This window comes from Suncus etruscus, chromosome 5, assembly GCF_024139225.1.
Source record: "Suncus etruscus isolate mSunEtr1 chromosome 5, mSunEtr1.pri.cur, whole genome shotgun sequence".
In the NCBI taxonomy this organism is placed as follows: domain Eukaryota; kingdom Metazoa; phylum Chordata; class Mammalia; order Eulipotyphla; family Soricidae; genus Suncus; species Suncus etruscus.
In genome coordinates this window covers 97359445-97380952 of record NC_064852.1, presented here as the reverse complement: position 1 = coordinate 97380952, position 21508 = coordinate 97359445, and the positions used below count along the sequence as shown (strand labels likewise).

At 37.1% G+C, this 21508-nt stretch overlaps 1 protein-coding gene across 1 annotated transcript in view; it reads right to left on the bottom strand.

Moving 5' to 3' along the window:
* Positions 1–21508, bottom strand: part of LRP2 (LDL receptor related protein 2) — a 219973-nt gene that overhangs the window by 72970 nt on the left and 125495 nt on the right. Inside the window, exons 30-38 of the mRNA XM_049772881.1 lie at positions 20328–20556; positions 19370–19544; positions 15560–15688; positions 9910–10076; positions 7399–7542; positions 6077–6186; positions 3296–3473; positions 2438–2651; positions 1347–1586 (exon numbers count right to left, since the gene is read on the bottom strand). Coding sequence (XP_049628838.1) covers positions 1347–1586; positions 2438–2651; positions 3296–3473; positions 6077–6186; positions 7399–7542; positions 9910–10076; positions 15560–15688; positions 19370–19544; positions 20328–20556 — 1586 coding nt within the window. The remainder of the gene's footprint in view (positions 1–1346; positions 1587–2437; positions 2652–3295; positions 3474–6076; positions 6187–7398; positions 7543–9909; positions 10077–15559; positions 15689–19369; positions 19545–20327; positions 20557–21508) is intronic.

The following is a 21508-nucleotide window of genomic DNA, read 5'->3' as shown; positions in this document are numbered from 1 at the left end:
AACAGAACTTGAGGGCCTAGATATGGTTTTATTAAGAGTTGAATCTAGGGATTGGAGAGGCAGCACAGTGGTAGGGCACTTGCATATGGCCAACACCAGACAGATCTTGTTTTGATTCCCGGCATCTCATATGGTCCCCAGAGCCTACCAGGAACGATTTCTGAGTGCAAAGCCAGAGTAACCCCTGAGCACCACTGGGTATGACCAAAAAACCAAAAAAAAACTTTAATTTAGGTAAAAATACACAAAAAAAGTTTACTAGATCTTTCAGCTTTTCTACATTTAAAAATTTTCAAAATAAAATATTGGAATAAAAAAAAAAGAAAAATTGGAATCAAAACGGCTAGTTTTATAAATGACAACTGGCTTGCTCTTCAAGGCCATGTTCTCCCTTGAACACATATCTCACTTGCTCATCTCAATGTTTCTTTATTTCCAATCTGGAAATGCCTTTGTTCTCTCTTGAACACACACATCTCCCTCCAATCTTTGTAAATAAATTTCAACAAAATCATCTTCTGTCAAATAAGTAAATAGTAAATTGTGCCCATTAACTTTTTATATGTAGGAAAATAAAGCCATGTGCCTGAATCCCTTACTAGAAGCATTTGTTTCTTCAGATATTCACTTCTGAAATTCATCCATTTTTACTTTTATTACCATTATTAGCTTGTGACATACTACTTGTAGCTCCAGTAAACACTAATATTGTAAACTACTTTTTTTTTTGAGTCACATCTGGCAGCACTCATGGGTTACTCCTGTCTCTGCGCTAGAACTCACTCCTGACAGGCTCAGTAGACCATGTGGGATGATGGGAATTGAACCTGGGTTCGTCCTGGGTTGGCTGTGTGCAAGGCAAATGCCCTACCACTGTGCCATTGCTCTGGTCCCTATTGTAAACTACTTTAGCTGATAAAAATAGACATTAATGAATCATATCATGGACTAGTTCAAGGTATATCTTCTATGCTAACTTTCCACAATACTTCTTGAGTACCAACTCTGCAGTACATCTTTCCATCAATCTCATCTACATTTTATACCATTTGGGACTATTGCTTTATGTCAGACCCATGGCCCAGAAATTTATTATGTCTAGCACAATCTGAGAATAGAAAACCAGAAAATCTGGGGCTCACTCTAGAACTGTGTTTTACAATCCCTTTGATTCTGAATCACTGGAATACATCCAATTTTGAGACTTACTTAAGCTGCACCCACATATTTAAAAAGAAAGATAATTTTATTATGTGATGAATTCTAACAGGTAAATTTTTTAAAGCACCAGTTAATTCAAATGGCACCATATGAGAGTAAAACGGAACCATATTTAGTTGACATACCTGGTCCTGTCACTGGCAGCATAGCTTCTGAATGATCTGACAAGTCCAAGCTAAAGCCTCTGATTGCAGACAGCATAGAAACCACAATATAAGAGCTATATGGAGAGCAGGTTCGATTATCAGAATTTAGTTTAAATCCGGTAGTACAGGCACAGGAGAACAATCCTCCTGGGATAGGCAGGCAAATCTGTTCACAAGCATTCCTGTTATTACTACAACCATTGGAGGATCCAAAAAGACCTAAAGGAAATAAAAATCAGTTTGTAACTTTTGAGCCTATGTGCTTAAAACCACTGAAGTGGTTTACCAAGTAATTCATTTTAAAAATTAACAATCTAAAGTTAATAATGGAGAGATTAGGGCTATGCAATGAATACCTAAAAAGACTTCATAGCAGAAATAGAACCATTTTAAGTCTATATCAATCACTTATTTTGACAAGTTATGAAAAGAATATTAGCATACAAATTCGAATTTTGCTGTCCCAACATACACACAAGCATTTAAAAGTTTGTTTAATTACATGACTGATACTATGATGGGCTTTATTTAAAAGATTATTAAATGATAAGGATTTTTTCAAATGCATTTTTCTCACATCTTATATCTACTTAAAAGCCTATAATTTTAAAAAAAAAGCCTATAATTTGTAAACAAATTAATAATCTTCAATTTGTGACTAACAACTCTAAAATATTTTACAATGCTAATTTTAATCAGCTTCTGGAAAATGTTGAATTGTTTTTGGAAATAACCTTGTTAAAAATTGTATCACAGAAGAATGTTCTTTTAACATTAAAATTCTATATATAGTTTTCCAGAAGGTCTCAAGCAATTAGACACTAAACAGTATTAATATAAAAGGTGTTATTCTGGTTGTATGTTAGAAATCAATATGATAATTGTCCTTTCTGAAGTTTCATTTATGAAAACCACAGCATGAACATGTCTAAGCTATGGTCATGCTTTACCATCTAAAAATATTTTTAATATTTCCATTTACACATGGGCCCATTATGGACAACCATTTACATATCTAAATGTATATGAATCAATAGATACTGTGCATACCAAATGTGACAAATACTTACTCCGTTTGTGAAAAACTCGAAGGCTCTTCAGATTTGGAACATTATTTCTCATGACTACTTTGTTGTCTCCAGTGGCCTTCTCAACTCTTTCAATAACCTCATAGACATTATCAGTATAATAAAGGAAGGATCCATAGACAGCAATTCCCCATGGGTGAGAGAGATGATTTACCAGGATCGTTCGACTTGTACCATCCACGTTCCCTCTCTCAATCTGAAAGTTCAGAATACTCATTACTGGCTAATTTTTGGTGAAATCAGAGAAGTATTTAGAATGATTCTCTTAAGTACCTTATATTTATACATCATATATATCATATATACCTTTGGAGAACTTTTTCATGTTCATTTTCTTTTTTTTTTTTGTTTTTTTTTTGTTTTTTCTTGTTTTTGGGCCACACCCGGTAACGCTCAGGGGTTATTCCTGGCTATGCGCTCAGAAGTTGCTCCTGGCTTGGGGGACCATATGGGACACCGGGGGATCGAACCGCAGTCCGTCCAAGGCTACCGCAAGCAAGGCAGGCGCACCTTACCTTTAGCGCCACCGCCCGGCCCCTTCATGTTCATTTTCTGATTTGATGTGATTGTTTTGATTACACAAAGGTATGTATTAGAGCAATTTCATTATGCTCTAAAGAAAAGAATGGGGGAAAAGACAATGAAAGATTGATACTGTAAATATTACCAATTATTTTATATAATTGGAAACCAAGGGTAAAATCTAATATTTGCTTAATTCATCAAAATTAAAAATCTGCTGGTATAAGCTGTTTTTAGAGTCATCAGATAATTCAGAACAATCCCTGCTAGCCAGGCAAGCTCTGTCAGGAGACCATCAGACAGGAAGGAGGTTCTTACCACGCCCCTGCTGGTGACTGCCCAATAGAGTTTCTGTTCCTTAATGTCAAGGGTGACACTCTCCAAGTGGTCAAGGTCCCCAGTGAAGAGTACTTGAGAGCCTGTGCCATCCATGTTAGCACTGGCAATCTTAGCAGGAACACCACTGTCCGTTCCTTGGTCTGACCAGTACAGTTTTCTACATTTGGGGGGGGGGGGGAGAATTTGATGAAATGGAAGGAGTAGAGTAAAAGACATTAGAAACATAAATACTTAAATGAAAAACACTATGGTTTAGTCTTCAACATATACAAGGCTCAATATAGGAAGTATAATATATCAGTATATCATAATCAACATGACAGAATACTAAACCAGTGTTCTATCAATGTCTTTTCATCTCCTAATAATCCAGGGAAAGGCGATATCAAATAGCATCTAAAATATAGAGATGCTAGAATTAGTGGGTGATCCTGTAGCCCACACTGTTGGGAATCTTATATCTAAGAAACTTTGACTATATCAATAGAAAATCCCTATCAAAGAATCAAGTACTGTGCGATATGCTGAGAAGGACAATAATGTAAGAGTTATTGGGTGTATCTTGCTCATCTTGCACTATTTCAAAATCTTTACCATACTTTGATCTAAACATGTACCTTTTTAAATACCACATTTACTTATTTTCCAGTCACTGTTTAATCCCTTTTGAACGTCTTCTCTCAATGTCATCAGTAACTAAATATCTCCAACTTTTATTAATAATCATCCTAAAATGATCCTAATCTAAGAATATTGGCCACAACTTTTCTAAGACTTAATCTTTACTAAAAATCAAACCACTATCACCAATTTGACTTATCTTTTTAGAGCCAAAGATTTCATATTCAGATGCAAAATGGATCACTATCCTCAAGCTGAATATTTTGTCTCTGCAGAACTGCTTTTCCTATTGTCTTAGAGTCTCTTTAGCTCTCAATAATATATAGACCTGAATTATTTCTGCTATGAATTGGCCTTAACACTCTTGACTAAGCCAGAATATTGTGTGGCTACAGATTATGTCTTTAATCTTATTTATCATTATCATTTAGTCATATTTATTTAATCATATCCCAGGCTGGCATGATAGTACAGTGGGTAGGAAACTTACTTAGCATAAAGCCAACCCAGGTTTGGTCAGCTGGCACTAGATATGATACCCCAAGCCTACCAACAGTGATCCCTGAGCATAGTGAGGAATAAACCCAGATTACCACTGGGTGTAACTCCAAAACAAACCAAAACAAACCAAAATTATATTTATATCCTTGCTCTCCCCACCAGCACACCCATCTTGCTTCATGACAGAAGTTACTTCCAGTCATAAAATTTGTTATCTTCCTTTTCTTCCAGGGTGAAATTCTATTGTCCTACCTGTCATGCTGTGACCATGGGACTGAATTAACAATGGAGGAATGTGAACAAAGTGAATGCATTACTTGTGTTCCAAATAACTGTAGCATTCAGCTTCCTCCGACTCCCTGCCCAGACCATAATACCCATATGACAGATAAATAAACTTTATTCTCTTTAATCCATTATACATTTTGGAGTTTTGGGAGCTAACATACTCTAATAGAAAACCCAACAAGCACATGGACAATAAGCATTTTACAAGTAAAAATAAAAGAATAAATTTGCTTCATTTCAAAAAGGGGAGGGCAAGAATGACAATGCAGGGATGAAGTCACTTCCTTTCTATGTGGCCAAGCATTGTATAATCCATGCTGCCTCCTCCCCTACCCAGGACAGAGTTGAAGGTAGGTCTTGAGTACCACTAGGTACAGCTCAACTCTCTCCCTTATCCATATACCAATTAACAAAACAAAATAAAAATACAGTCTCGGTTAAAGTCCTGTTTCAGAACAACTGAAGAAATCACACAATGTAAATTTTTGTTTTGTGCCTCTAATGAACTGCATTGGTTTGCCTGTCATGCTTATTTAAAGTAGAAAACTAAAAAGTGGCTTTCTTTTTGTTTACTTTTTTTTTTTTTTTGGTGGTCCTTCATGGAAATGAATTCCTTTTTATAATCCCTTGGCTTTCAAAAGTCCAAATCCATTTGCAATGAGAAAACTATCTCTTTTTAAAAATGTTTATATAATTCAATACAATTAGATTAGTAAATGAATAAATGAGAAAATGGAATAGCTCTAGTCTCTATACATTAATTCAATCTTCTCCTAACTGGTCTCCCTGTCACTAGCTCCTTTGTGTCAAACCAGACTAATCTTTCTGAAAAACAGAATTGGCTCTATCACTTTCTCTTTTCAAATTCTCTGATGGCTACACATTTCTCACAAGAACAAAATGAAACTCATTAACATAGAACTCCTTCCATAATTGGTCCTCAATTGACTTCAGCGACTGTATTTTCTACTATTTTACTAATTGCTTCCTGCTCTCTGTCTGGTTCCAACCCTCTTCACATTCAAGAAACACACTGGAACACTTCTGCATCTTCATTGCTCTCTTGACCTCCCCAAATGCAAAACATTCTACCAACTTCACAGCTTTCTCATTCTTCAACATCTGATTCAAGGTTTACTTACCTTCTTAAATTTTCCACATTCAATCAAAATTCAAATGTATCAAATTCTTGCTTGACTGGAATAAATTTTGAGTCTATTATTATTGTTCCACAAAAGTTGATATGTAAAATTGGGTAATACCCTAAGTTAGAATCTTCAATATCATTAGACCATGTCATTAACCATAATGATGCTATATAGAAGCTATACACCACTTATGAATGCTCACCCTTTAGCAGGATCAACATCTATACCAAGAGGAAGACCAACTCCAAGATTTGTCCCATCATTGGTAATCAGGGTTTTTCTGTATCTGGTCTCACCATAGAGGGTCAAAACCTATAGCATAAATAGGTTAGAGTTGAGGATCATAAAGGAAAAAAAAAGAAATCTGAGATAAATGAGAAGTTTGAAAGTAAATACCAAGCATAATTTGAGATTAATGAGAAGTTTTATATGAGATACTGATAGTTTCTAATTGCATAAAGAAATGAACAACAGAAAATGAGAGTTTAGGGGCTGGAGTGATTGTACAGCAGGTAAAGCACTTGCCACGCAAGTAGCCAATCCAGGATTTAATCCCCTGAATGCCACATGATCCTAAACCTATGAGGAGTCAACAATAAATGCAGAGCCAGGAGTAAATCCTGAGCACAATTAAGTGTGTCCCAAATGAAAGGAGAGGGATAGAGTTAGTCTAACAAAAACAAAATCACTTCTCAAATTCTTATATTAAATTTGCCTAAAATTTCAGGAAAAATTTCAGCATCCATCTTTCTAAATATTCCAAAGAGCAACTAACTTACTAGCTGGTCCATACACCCAATCCCTGAAAGTGCACTTTGTACTCTGCACAATGTTTGCCTATGTTTTAGGAATTTTTACTTTCAAAATTATTATGAGTTAATATCAGTTATATGTCTTAACCATGTCCCAAATGGAGCAAGCTAATACTAACCAAGTCACTTTAACTTTGCACCAAAAGATTTCATAATTGTTCATAACTTAGAATTTCTTCTGGAAATCAAAGTGAAAAGATACTCTTTTTATCAGAAAGGAGAGTATCAAAGGAATTAGAATAAGGTTTCTACTCTCTGTTTCAGTGTTAAAAAAAAAACTGTACTGAAGCCATTGAAAGATTTGCATCTAGGAATAGGGATAATCTATAAATTTGATTTAGATCTGAAACAGCATTATAGACTTAATGAGGATGATAATTAAAATTCATTGACAGTAATATTCCCTTTATGCTAAATTTTTACAGTACTTTATTTATAAGTATGTTAAATAATCTACACTTTTATATGGGTGTGTTGGTACTATTACCCAATAGAAAAGCAGAAAACAAAATAGTGAATCCCAACAATTTATTTTAAATTTAGTAGTGATCCTTAGTTTAAGGGATTTTGAGAAGATTTCCAATGCTTGCTTGCTTCCTTCCTTCCTTCCCTCTTGCTTCCTTTAAAGTAATCCATGAGAATATATCCCAAGAATACAGCTCACATGTGCCTAAAACCATTGTTTGTGTAAATTGTTTTACTGAATCATTACCTCAATGGACTGAGTTTCAGGATTGGTGAAGTAAATCTGTCTTGATATCCAGTCAAAGGCCAGGCTTATTGAAAGCCCTGAACCAGACAGAGAAGCAATTCGGGTCCTGTTGGAACCATCTGTCTTTATTCTGTAAATTTCACCCTGGAAGGAAAAAAATAAGAGGGCCGTTTTGAGGGCACAGTGACTACCTAAAAGTATTTTGTTCTAAGTCACTATTATTAGCTAATGTGATTCTTTAATAATCATCATGATTGGAAAAGGCAAAGATTTAACCATGACATGAACTCATTATCTGACGTTAACACTGCAACATTTTGAAATCCAAGCCTTAGAACTGTGTTACAGGAATCCACAGGAATGATCATATAGGCTGCTTCTAATCTTGGCAAAAGAGGTTTATTTCTTAATAACTGCAGATACTTGAAAGTAACCCAACTACCATATGTAAATCATAAGACCAGAATTTTTTTTTACATAGAGGTGTTAAACAGAAAATCTCCGCTTCATTTTCATTCCTGTTGTCCCTTCCCTATCATTACAAATGAGACAAAAATCTACTAGTTTAAAACTCCTTGACAGGCTTTGTGATTACTCCATTGTGGCAAGTGTTCTCTAGCCTGTAGTTTAAAAAAAATCAAGGGGCCGGCATGGTGGCGCTAAAGGTAAGGTATCTGCCTTGCCAGCGCTAGCTTAGGACGGACCGCGGTTCGATCCCCCGGCGTCCCATATGGTCCCCCAGCCAGGAGCAATTTCTGAGCACATAGTCAGGAGTAACCCCTGAGAGTCACCAGGTGTGGCCCAAAAACCAAAAAAAAAAAAAAAAAAAATCAAAACCTAGTTCCAAGGGCTGGAACGATAGCATGGCAAGTAGGGCATTTACCTTGCACGTGGCAAACCCTACTTCAATCCCCAGTATCCTAAGGTCTCCCAAGCACCATCAGGAGTAATTTCTGAGCAAAGAGCCAGGTGTAATTCCAGAGTGTCACTGAATTTAGCCCTAAAACCAAATCCAAAACCAAACAAACAAACAAAAAAAAAACTAGTTTTATAAAGAAAAAACAGTAGGCACTTAAATACTTGTGGAATGAATAAAAAAAATATCCAAACATTTTCCTTGTCTGTTTGTTTCTGTTTTGGGGCCACACCTAGTGACACCAAACTAACAGTTTAGTCCTGGCTCTGTGGTCAGAAATTACTCCTGGAAGACTTGGGGGCTCATGTGGGATGCCAAGGATTGAACCTGGGTCTGCCACATACAAGGCAAAAATGCCCTGCAGCTATGCTATTGCTCTGGCATCAATATCCAAACTTTTTTTAATATCCAAACATTTAAATGTGCTTATTATCAGATCTTTGCTCCAGTCCAAATTCTGATTTACATCACTCAGTGAAAAATAAAAAGAAAATAAGCCTTAATAACAAAGGCATTTCTGAATATTTTTCTATAAAAAAGATATCATGGGGTCCTGCCAATGGCTCAGTGACAAAAGGCATCTGCTTTGCGAGCTAAGGCTGCAAGATGAATTTCAGTAAAGCCCACATGCCCTGAGTGTGTTTCTGTTGCTCCAAACCTGGTGCTGAAATAGAGAGTGCAATCTCCAGCCCCAACCAGGTATGTGAAAGCAGCACACCTAAAAATGTGAGACAACTGGAGATAGGAGTGCAAGCCTCCAAAGCATATATGTGACCATCACTGTAGCATACATGAGCTTGAATGTTGCAACCAGAATGTTGCAAGTACCACCCCTCATGAGTGCAGGCCTTGGTCATTGCAACAACAGGAGAATGAAAAAAATTTAATTATTTGTTTAAATAAATAAAATTAAAAGTAGCAAGTTCCATGGAGGATAAACAGTAGGTACTTAAAGACTTATAGAATGAAGAAACAATATCCAAACACTTTATGATAGAATGATGATATGATTGGGGAAGTAGCAGGGTATTGAGGATCACACCTGATAGTGCTCAGAGCTTATTCCTAACTGTAATCTAGATTCATTTCTGGTAGTACTGGAGAAAGGGGGTAGAGGAGGAGTGAACCACATGTTCTGATATCAAACTGGGGCTGACTGGGGGCCAGAGCAATAACACAGCGATAAGGCATTTTCCTTGCACGCAAACAAAAGACAGAATCCAATTCGGTTCCCGTTATTCCATATGGTCCCTGAGCCTGCCAGGAGTGATGTCTGAGTGCAGAGCCAGGAGTAACCCCTGAGCGACACTGGGTATGTGCCCCCCCCACAAAAAAAAAAAAAAACTGCGCTGACAACATACAAGGCAAACATCAAATGTGTCTATCAAATGTATTTATCTTTGATAAAACATTATTTGCATTTGATATTGAGGGGTTGTTTGTTTTGTTTTGGGGTCACACTCGGTGGTGCTCAAGGCTTACTCCTGACTCTGCTCAGGGTACACTCACAACTGGGCTTGGGGGACCCTAGGAGTTGGCCACATGTCAGGAGAGCCAAGAAATCTCTCCAGCCCTAAACGTTATTCAAAACTTACTATGCTCTCAACCCAGTAGATGTATTGCTCTGCGTCATCAAATTCAACATCATGGCCATTTCTCAGTGATGATATGGGAACCATGGCGTCATTGCTCTTCTCATCAGGATTAAGAGATATTCCAAAAATTATACTGTTTCTTGCAACTAATAAGAAAGGCTCCTCATCTGTAAAATAGGAACAAATTCAGTCAAAATAGTATTCCACTGTTCTCATGGTACACGTAAATTATTATCATACATAAAATGCCAATATCTTACACAAAATGCTAGTGCAGATTTTTGGCAATAAATACAAATACAGGGTAGATATGACAAATATACCTTCCATTAGATTTTTTGGTGTATCTCTGGGTCAACTCCTACAACTCAATACATAGTATTTCTCTATTTTCCCGAATCAATATAGTATTTACCAAAATTTAAAAAATTGTCTAACTTTGTTATAGATTATAATCACAAAAAATTCAAGTTATAATCCCAACAACAGGTGTTTGACTAACACCTGCCTACCACACTAGTTTCTAACTCCTAAGGATAATTAATGTCATTGTATGATTTACTCACTATCCAGACCCCTGACCCTGATATATAATAGCTGGGTAAGTAAAAGAATGAGAACATGAATGAAGAGCTGCATGGATGCATAAGCAAATATCTAAACAGCATCTACACTCTGCAGTTCAATTAACCTCATAGTATTATATCCAAATCATCCAAATCATCAATTCCCTTAACCTTTTTAATTAATAACATGCCCTTTATCAAAGAACATTTTTTAACAAAAAAAAAAACACCCTTGTTGTACTTCTATGATTAAAAAATTTTAAGTAATATAATTCTATAGTGGAGTTTATTTTATACTTCCTCACTGTGAAATTAACTTCAGAATATGAATGTAGTGTTTGGGCTTGGGGGCCACAATTAGTAATACACAGGAGTGACACGTAAACTGAGAAATTACTCCTGGTGGTGGTGCTCAGGGGGCCATATGGGGGTCCCAGGGACTGAACTCAGGCCAACTGTGTGCAAGCAAGAAGTGTCCTACCCATTATCTTTTTAGCCCCAGTGTTGTGATTTTAAGACATTAATATTGCATTGAGTCCCTCATAACAAGACTGTAAAACTATTTTCAATGTAGATAGCTAAGTCTTACATACTATTAACTTGTGCAGGAAATAATTTAGACAGAGAATCACTCTCAAGGGTTTCTTCTCAAATCTTTCACACACTTCTTAAAAGAGATGCAACAAAATAGTCAACCACGCCTCCCCTCCCACCCCCATTAGAATATGCCCTATGATATACACCATAGCCATTTTTCTGCCAGAGGCTTTATAACCCTTATGGAAAATCATTATCTCTTCTACCAGCATTCAAAAAAGAATTACCTAAAGATATTGAACAAAGGTAACACTAAGTTTCCTGAAGTCCAAAGCACATACTCTTAAGATGTAGTTTGAAAAGATATTGAGATGGTAACTCAGTAGTGATTATATACATAAATGTTTATAATTCAGTAAAATTAAGAACAAAGTACCCAGTTTCATAGGATAATTTAAACTTTCTTACTCAAGACCTGACATCACTTTTTTTTGCTGAGTAGTTTTCCATTTGCCTGGTTGGGGTAACTGTTGACCAAACCACTTTTTTCCTGTCTTAAAAATGTTTTGCTACCTCATCCATCAACATGGGCCTGCTTAAGTCCTTTGAGGAGCTCTTCCCTCAATCACTACCCAGTTGTACTACTTCTTTGGCCATTACTTCCTTCTGTGGAGAAGGTTCACACCTCTTCTGTAATGGTATAATTTGAGAGGTCTTTGCACCAGTAATATCTATGAGCAATGGATGGAGCAATGGGTGGAGATTGTTTAATGTCAAGGCTATATGTAGAAATGATATAAGAGCAAAGTTAAAGAATTATTCCAGAGAAAAACTAAAAAGGAATTAACCAAAAACTGACTAAAGGAAGGCATAAAAATGCTCTGTGAGGAAAAAAAATGTTTTTATAACCCAAAAAGAAATAAATGAAAAAAGACCGAAACTGGATTTTGCAGAGATGCCTTGGTGGTGTTTTGTTTACAGTTTTTCTAAAAAGTATAAAAAATACTTTATAGGTAAAACTCTAACTTTTATAAAATAGAAATAGCCCATCTTTCCCCTACCCTAATAAAGTCATATTGGCCTGCCTGTTCTTAAAAAAAAAAAAAAAAAAAACTTGATTGAACTCAGTGGTGCTCAGGGGTTACTCCTGGCTCTGCACTCAGAAATCTCCCCTGGCAAGTTGGGGGACCATATCGGATGCCAGGAAATACTCTACCACTGTGCTATCTCTCCAGACCCTGGCCTACATGTTCTCATCAAGACTTTCAGCATTAATTTATATAGTCAAAAGTACATAGTATAGGCTTTTTCTCTTAACCCTATCATATAAATACTACCAAAAATATTCCAGACACTATGATATGATTTCAATTTTTATGAACTGATCATTAAATCAAATAAAATGTTTTCATCTATAAATGCTAACATGTCATCTCTACTTCTTGTTGAAAAAGAAAAATTTTCACCTGTTTATTAAAGTAACAGATAAGCACTTAGTTATCCAGCTGGGGCTCAGAAATCAGTTGTAAAATTCTAAAAATAGCTTCCATCAGTAAAATCAGCTCATGGAAAACCACAAGTACTATTTGTGTGTCAACACAAGGTACTATTTTTTAGAGTTAACACTTATCAATCAACATTGGATATAAATATTGATTACACCAAATCTTCAATGCACAATTCAGCAATGTTTGTGTGATGAAAGAATGCTCTGTATCCAAAATGTCTTATAGTTTAATTTTCTACTTAAAGTCTGTGAGGACACACTAAATTAAACAATTGTCAACAAGGATTAGGAGAATAATAAGTTTTTGAAGAAAAATGGCAAATGCTAAAACTTTTAATAAGAAATACCAATAATTAAAATCTTTCATCATGAAAGTATCATTGCCAGCTATTACATGCTGATAAAAATGACTTTGAATAAGCTTACACTTGCTTCACCTATACACATCAGAAACTTCCTGAATTCAATTAACATTTTCCATTGAAAAGCAAATTTCCCTCCATTAGAAACTTTATTTTCTTTCAATTTAATTATTAATCATTTAAAATTTTAACTTGCCTGCCAAGTTAGCCAGCTTATCTTGATTGGTATCAAAAACACATTAGTGTTTTGTTCTGGGATTACTCCTAACTCTGTGTCAGGGGATCGCTCCTGGAAGTGTTTGGAAGGACAATATGTGGTTCTAGGATTTGAACCAGGGTTCAACATGTGGAAGGCAAGAGCCTTATCCCCTCTACTATCTTTATACTCTTAGTATACGTTTTATAATTTTTAATCAAAGATGTATGGTTTCTTTTAGAAATACTTTTAAAATACGGTACTCTAAGAAAAAAATTTTTTTTAATTTTGGTTTTGGTTTGGCTTGTTTTTTTGGCCCTAAAAATATATTTTGTGAACTGACTACACATTCTTCTTTTCTTAACCTATAAAGGATGGGCCAGAGAGATAGCACAGTGGTAAGGCATTTGCTTTGCACACAGCCGATCCAGGAAGGATGGTGATTTGAATCCCAGCATTCCAGATGATCCCCCCATGCCAGGAATTGCTCCATCCCTGCCAGGAGCAATTTCTGAGCACAGAATCAGGAATAAGCTCTGAGTGCTGCCGGTGTGACCTCCCCCCAAAAATCCATAAAGTATGATAATAAATCTACACATAGTCTTTAATCAACCAAGTGAAATATGAAAGATGATATAAAGATTCAAATGCTCTCACCAAGCAAGTGAAAGCAGAGATTAACAGATGGGAATATATTAAGCTGAGAAGCTTCTGCTCCTCAAAGGAAATAGCGCCCAGGATACAAGAGCCACCCACTGAGTGGGAGAAACTATTCACCCAATACCCATCAGATAAGGGGCTAATATCCAAAATATACAAGGCACTGACAGAACTTTACAAGAAAAAAAAACATCTAATCCCATCAAAAAATGGGGAGAAGAAATGGACAGACACTTTGACAAAGAAGAAATACAAATGGCCAAAAGACACATGAAAAAATGCTCCATATCACTAATCATCAGGGAGATGCAAATCAAAACAACTATGAGGTACCACCTCACACCACCGAGATTGGCGCACATCACAAAGAATGAGAACAAGCAGTGTTGGTGGGGATGTGGAAAGAAAGGAACTCTTATCCACTGCTGGTGGGAATGCCGTCTAATTCAACCTTTATGGAAAGCGATATGAAAATTCTTCCAAAAACTGGAAATCGAGCTCCCATATGATCCAGCTATACCACTCTAGAAATATACCCTAGGAACACAAATATACAATACAAAAATCCCTTCCTTACACCTATATTCATTGCAGCACTATTTACCATAGCAAGACTCTGGAAACAACCAAGATACCCTTCAACAGACAAATGCTAAAGAAACTATGGTACATATACACAATGGAATATTATGCAGCTGTCAGGAGAGATGAAGTCATGAAATTTTCCTATACATGGATGTACATGGACTCTATTATGCTGAGTGAAATAAGTCAGAGAGAGAGAGAAAAACGCAGAATGGTCTCACTCACCTATGGGTTTTGAGAAAAATGAAAGACATTATTGCAATAATAATTTTCAGACACAAAAGAGAGAAGGGCTGGAAGTTACAGCTCACCTCATGAAGCTCACCACAAACAGGGATGAGTTAAGTTAGAGAAATAACTACATTTCGAACTATCCTAATAATGAGAACGTATGAAGGAAATAGAAAGCCTGTCTAGAGTACAGGCGGGGGTTGGGTGGGGAGCAGGGAGACTTGGGACATTGGTGATGGGAATGTTGCACTGGTGATGGGTGGTGTTCTTTATATGACTGAAACCCAAATAACACAATCATGTATGTAATCAAGGTGTTTAAATAAAAAATATTAAAAAAAAGATTCAAATGCTCAAATAACTAGAATATTTCATACAGAGAAAACATATTCCCAGCTATTAACAATATTGACTAGAATGAAAAATAAACACACTTAGAACACTCACTGACTATTGATCATAAAATAAAAGTGGGGACTGGAATAATAATAAGATATTAAGGTTCAGCAGGTAAGGCTTTTGCCTTGCATGCAGTTGACCCAGGTTCAATTCTCAGCATCCCATATGGTATCATAAGCCTTACAGGACTCATTCCTGATTGCAGAGTCAGGAGTGACCCTGAGTACTGCCAGTTGTAGCACAAAAAAATAAATAAATAAAAATAATAGTGTAACCCCCAAAATGAAGCTATATACCAATACTGTGACTCATTACTTCTTACAAGCAGAATTTGAAATTTCTCATTATAATAGTTTGTCCATCAGTATAATAGGTTTTAAAATATGGCATTAAATACCATTCCATCATATGCACACATACTGGCCCCATATATGAAAACTATAGTACAACTGAAGTTTTCAAACATCAAATAGAGCATATGCATCCATAGACAGCAAACCTGAAGGGAACACAGCAATACTCTAACAGCATATAGTTTAGATCTTACACCGATGTACACAAACTGAAGCTCTCTGACTGTAGGATATATTTAAAGGTCATACTGTACCTCTAGTGCAAGTCACAGAATCATGAGACAGACTCCATCCTGAAGGACAAACACAGGAGTAGCGCTGCACACTCTGGGAGGAAAGCAAGCATAGATGGCTACAGGAGGCCGAGACACATGAGTTTGTGGCTATAATAGAAAAGAGAAGAGCATCCAGTCAATAGTAATCTCCGTTGTTACAGGGAACAGTGTCATGCTCTTGTCCTCGCAGAGGGCCCCAACAGTTGGGGACACAAATGCATTATTAGATGATGGTTGTTCTTGAGTTTCTTTCCTTAGCCTACGTCAACGTAAGATTCATAAGAAATATAAAAGGGAGGAGTTGACTTGCCCCAGGCCACAGATGAAGCTCGTCTACAAACAGATTACGAACAACCATTGAGTAATTTAGAGCTCCGAAACAGAAATAAGATGTGAAACAATGTGACTCCTTACAGTGCAAAAAGATTTGCTTTGGGTTTTAGGTAATTATTTATTTGGGGTTTATCTATGGGGGAGGTGGAGAGGGCACACACTACCAACTATTGCTGGCATGAGAAATGAGAAATAAGGGAATCCTGGAGATTCTCAATCAACTTTCTGGTGGTTCAGTGCTAGAGCCTGATGATGCTACTGAGGCCTTCAGAGATTTTTTACAAGAGAAACAAAAAGAAAGTATTTTCTTTGTGTGACCTTGACAAGTTGGGTAAGACAATAACCTTGTATTTATCTATATAATGTTATCTTCCTATTATTCTACTCCTTGGTAAAAAGGAACTGTGTCTCCCAAGCTCATTAAGTGTTCTCTCTAGATCCTACATGTTCCTATTACATTGATCCTATAGATTCATACATCTATACATTGATCCTATAGATTCATAAATCCTATAGATTCAGATTCATAAATCCTATAGATTCACTAAATCAAAACATGTCAAGACCTGGTTTTTACCAAACACCAGTCTAGAGACTGGAGATGCTATAAGCACAGGGCATAGGGTCTAACAAAAGGACACAACATTCAAATCAAATTGTGGATTTCAGAATGTGAAGGGTGTAGCAGGACAGCCCCTGAAGAGGTTGACTGATGGAGGGATGGAGAATGAGGCCCTTTTCTTCCAGCTCGGAGCACGTGTCTGCCACCCTGTCTAGCCCACGGTTCTGAGGTGAAACGGCGGGTAAACAGCTCGCAGACTGTTGTGTATGTAAATATTTTGGGGGATTACTATGTTGCTCACCCTAATCTGATTAGGTGATTGTGCCCTACCCTAGGGTGTGACCTGGCATTCTGCCCCCACCCTAGGGTAGGACCTGATTCTGCTTCCACCATTGGTTGGTATCTGATCCCACCATTGGGTGGGACCTGACTCTGGACTATAAGAGCAAGGGTCTGTGGAAGGCGAGAGGCTTTTTGCTGGCTGGAACTGAATCGGAGTCTTTGGACTTCAGTTTTGTCCATCCGAATAAAGCAAATATTTCCACGAGCCTGATTGTCTGCTGGCGCCCTGAACATGGATCTGAACTCTGCACCCAAGAGAACAGCAATCATGGTGAGATTCCTGCTTTTGAGTTTCATTTTGGCTTTTTTCAGTTGCAGTGAGCCCAAAACCTTGGGCTACCACGTGAAGCCATTTTCAAATATGGCTGACACCCCTTCTGGGGGCAGAAGGGCAACTGAAACAAGGAAGGTGGAAGCTTGCATCACCTCCATCCCAGGCCCAGGCCCAGGACTGAAACTTTGTTACAATAAACAAAAATCTCGGCCTCCTCAAAGACTGATTAAAAGCCTAGATTGGAAACGGAGGAGAAAAAAGACTGTATTGAAAGTGGACTGATTTTCTGAGAACAACCTTCGGTTTGAATTTGGATTTTGACTTTGGAAATTTCGAACTGGACTTTTAGTTTAAATAACTTTGAACTCTGAACATCCAAAAGCCCCCTGCAAAAAAGCTGGAACCTGTTTGCAAAGTGCTACCCGGAGGGGAAGAAAGGCAGCTGCAATCAGCCAAGAACTCCCGGCCCTGTAGCAAAAAAGCAGCGAGCCTGGGATCCGCCCTCCAAATCAGAAAGGTGAAACAGCACGATCCGGCTGCGGAACCTGGGACCACATGGTCAACAACAGCACGAGAAAACCGTCTGCGGTGCCTGGAACTATGGAAGTAAGCCACATGGTGAGATCAGCGTGGGACAAACCATCATCTGCACTTATGATTTTAGGTGTAGGGATTAAGTGGGTAGTCATATTTTACTTATAGTTGGTGATGGGATAAGTTTTAGTTAGTGGTTTAAAAAAAAAGGGAGTAAAAGCAGCTTAGCCCATTTAAAGATCTGATTTCTAACCGCCTGCATCTTTGTCTTGTTTTAGTCATTCTCTTTATAATTTAACTGTGTTTTGTTTTCCATAGCTAATATTTTCAGTTGCAAAATGTTTTACTGTGTGTATTTTAATGTACTTAGCCTGTTTTTAAAATGTATGTTATACATGTATGCTGTAGTACTTGTGTGTAGGGAAGGTTAATAGGAACAGAAAGTTCCCCCAATATAGTTTAAAAGTATAGGAACATGAAAGTTCCGGAATAGTGCTTGGTAGAAAAGCATTAAGAAAATTTTAAGTTACGGGTGTATAGTATATTTTGCAAAAATGTTATGTTTTTGAAAAGGGCTGGTATGTTAATTTTCACTATTACGTTGGTGCATGAAAATACTAACCCACCTTTGGCTAAAGGTGGAATCAAAATTACAAAAGGCTCTTTTATATTTCACAGAAGGGGGAACTGTAACTCCACCCTGGATTTAGGTGTAGCTACCTGAGACCCACCCATTTCTGGGAGGGGTCTTGGGAACCAGATATTATGTGTGACCTTACCTGCAAGACCCTGCCCATTCCTGGGAGGGGTCTTGGAAAAGGTAGATAAGCCTTTGAGCCAGAGGATTAAGGGGTCTTCCCTGCTGGGCTCTCTGGCTTTTGTCTTTTTTGCCGTTTCTCTTTTGGCCCAGCTCGGCTTCCTGGCTTTTGGATCTTTGGGCCGCATGGAGCCCAAAGGGAAGATGGCTAACAGGAGATAAGATGCAGGGCTAGCAAAATATAGCTGAATGCTTAAAAGGTTGACATAGGCCACACACCTGTGGTGGCTAGGGCATAAATAAAGATGATTCTTCCTGAAGGCTGCGTGTGAGTGAGTGATTTCACCTGGGCCTGGAACTCGCCGGCTGCATGGAGGTTGCAGAGCCATGTGGGCTGGATGGTATCCTCCACCATCCAGCCTCATCGTTAATTATTTAATGCAACAAAGGGAATGAGCACAATAATGATCTGTAGAGATATTTTTAAATAGAGTGGTCAAGAGTCCCTGTTGTGTATTTAAGTAGAACCCTGTTAGACAAGAGGGTTTGATCCAGGGAGATATTTGGGAGAAATATTGTTCCATATTGAGGGAAGAACTAACGTAATAGTTCCAGTGCAGGAAGTAGCACGGTAAATTCTTCTACACCATAATGAAGCCAATATAGCGAGAGTAAGAGTGAAAAGCAGTGAAAAACAAAACTGTCATAAACTGCAGAGTGAGAGCAATAGAAGAATCTAAGGGATTATCATTTCCAGACTACAATTAACAGCTAAGAATAGACTCAAAAGAAAACTCAAAGAAATTGCTGAAAATTAATGACACATTTTACGTGCACATATACAAGGTTTGCATTTCCCATGGCAAATTAAAATAATGGAACATCCAGGAAGAAAAAAGATATCGCCCAAGAAAATGGTCCTACAACAGTGTGCATTTCTGGAGAAAAGTATTTTCCAAGAAGAAATCAGGTACTCGTATTCCTTACCAATTGGCTGTCGTGCAGGATGAAGCACAACAATCCCAAAGGGCTGCTTCACACTCATTACAACTGACTGGTTTCCTCCATGCCACCTGTTGGCTTGCATGACTTTCTCGGTTCTCTGGTCAGTCCAATACAAAATATCCTCGAAAAGCGTGAGGGCATAGGGATGCCCTAGAGCCTATGAAGAGAACAATAAAGCTAACTAATAAAGAAAGTCCTGGTGAACAAAATAGAAAGGCTGTGTTCCTAGAAAAAAATGGTTGCTTTCAGCATTTAAATAAAGACAAGGCAAAGTCATTATGCAATGGGCAGACCAAAAATATACTACTATACTCCACTGTTCAGGATACACAGGCAACATTCTCACTGCTTGATATACAGAGCTTCCTTTTCCCCCCAAAGTAAAGCAAAATTGAGGTATACAACCTTAGTTTTATCATCCCTAGTCTTAATCCTAACTCCCTTACCACCAATATCCTCTGGTATTATCAGAGGGTATTTTCATCATTTTCATTAGTGATATAAATCTACTATATCTCAGATGCATTTCTACTGAGATGACTATTTCAATACATAGAACAAAAAATGGCAAGTAACGTAGAAGTCCATTCTTTGATGAAATACTTATTTTCTGCATTTTCCCATCGGAGAAAATTCCCAGAATTTTCATAATTTCATATCTCATGATTTTGAGATAATTTAAACTAATCACATAATATACATTGCTTATCATTTTCAAAAATGTATAATCATAGCGAAGTCCATTAAATCACATGCCTTTCTTGGGCATGCCACAATCTACTGTGTTAGAGGAAACATTCTGCCTCTCTATTAGTAATAAAAGATAGAATAACCTTCATCCTGCTGAGCAACACAGAAATTAATGTTATCATTTTCCTGTTAGTCTTTCTTTAAATCCACTATCAGAGTTTCAGTTTACTATTTCTCACTATCAACTTACCAAATTACTAGCTATAATCTGTCTCCGATTCTGTCCATTATAATCACAAAAGTCTACATAATCGAGATAACCATCCATGAAATAGAGCAGTCTGTTGGGATAGTCAACAGTTAAGCCAGTGGGCCAGAAAATCTTGTCCTGGACGATGATAGTGCGCAAGCTGCCATCCATACTGGCTCTTTCAATATGAGGATGATGGCCCCAGTCACACCAGAACATCACATGATCACTGTAAAAATAAACCAGTTAGCAATTGGAAGGGACATATTTATTTTTTATTAATTTTTTATTTAATATTGGTGTAAATCATTGGTTGAGCTTCGGAAAAACTTATCTTTTATTTTCATTTTCACATTGTTCCCTCCAATAATGTGCTGAGAAACTTTTCTTGCAAGGATATATTTCAATATGAAAAGTAGCCTTCATCTTAAGTAAGAACATCTTATTTGGCTCAGCTTAAAAAAATCATTTCAGAATATATCCACAGAGCTATTTATTTCCTGAGTGCTCCAAAGAAAAGCTACAATTATATTGCAATCACACTCCACTGGGTACTTTTTAAATTTTTCATAAAACATACAGTAGCTTCTACTACTGAAATGACTTGGTCATTTTTGTACAATCTAAAAGCATTTACCTATAAAAAATCTGTTAATGTTTAACAAGTTTGTATGTTTAGGATAACAAAAGAAATGTATTTGTCCAAATTTCACAGGATTTAATACTTTAATTACTTTTAAAATATTGCTTTGCACTAAATAGAATTTTTCAAATTCACTATGCTGCCCAAAAGAGTCTAAAATACAGAGGCAAGGGAGATGTTGTGCCCTGAGCCTCATCAGGAATTATCCCTGAGCAAAGAGCAAGGAGTAAGTCCAGAGCACTGCTGGGTATAAAATAGAAACAAAAGAAGGATCTAATACAAAGTAAGTAAAATCAAGGATGAAAGCCCTTGGTTATATATAAACATATGGGAGAATTCTTGGTCGTTCTTTTTAGAATCAGAAGGCATTTTTCTTTATCATAACAACTAAAATCTCCAGTAAAACTTTTCTGAAGCAGGAAATTTAGCTTCGGAGGGTATTTGCCTATTATGTATTTGTTCCAACTTGAATATGTAATTCTACAATAACCATTTCAATACTTGCGTTTACAAGCCCATAAATCAATGTGATATTAAA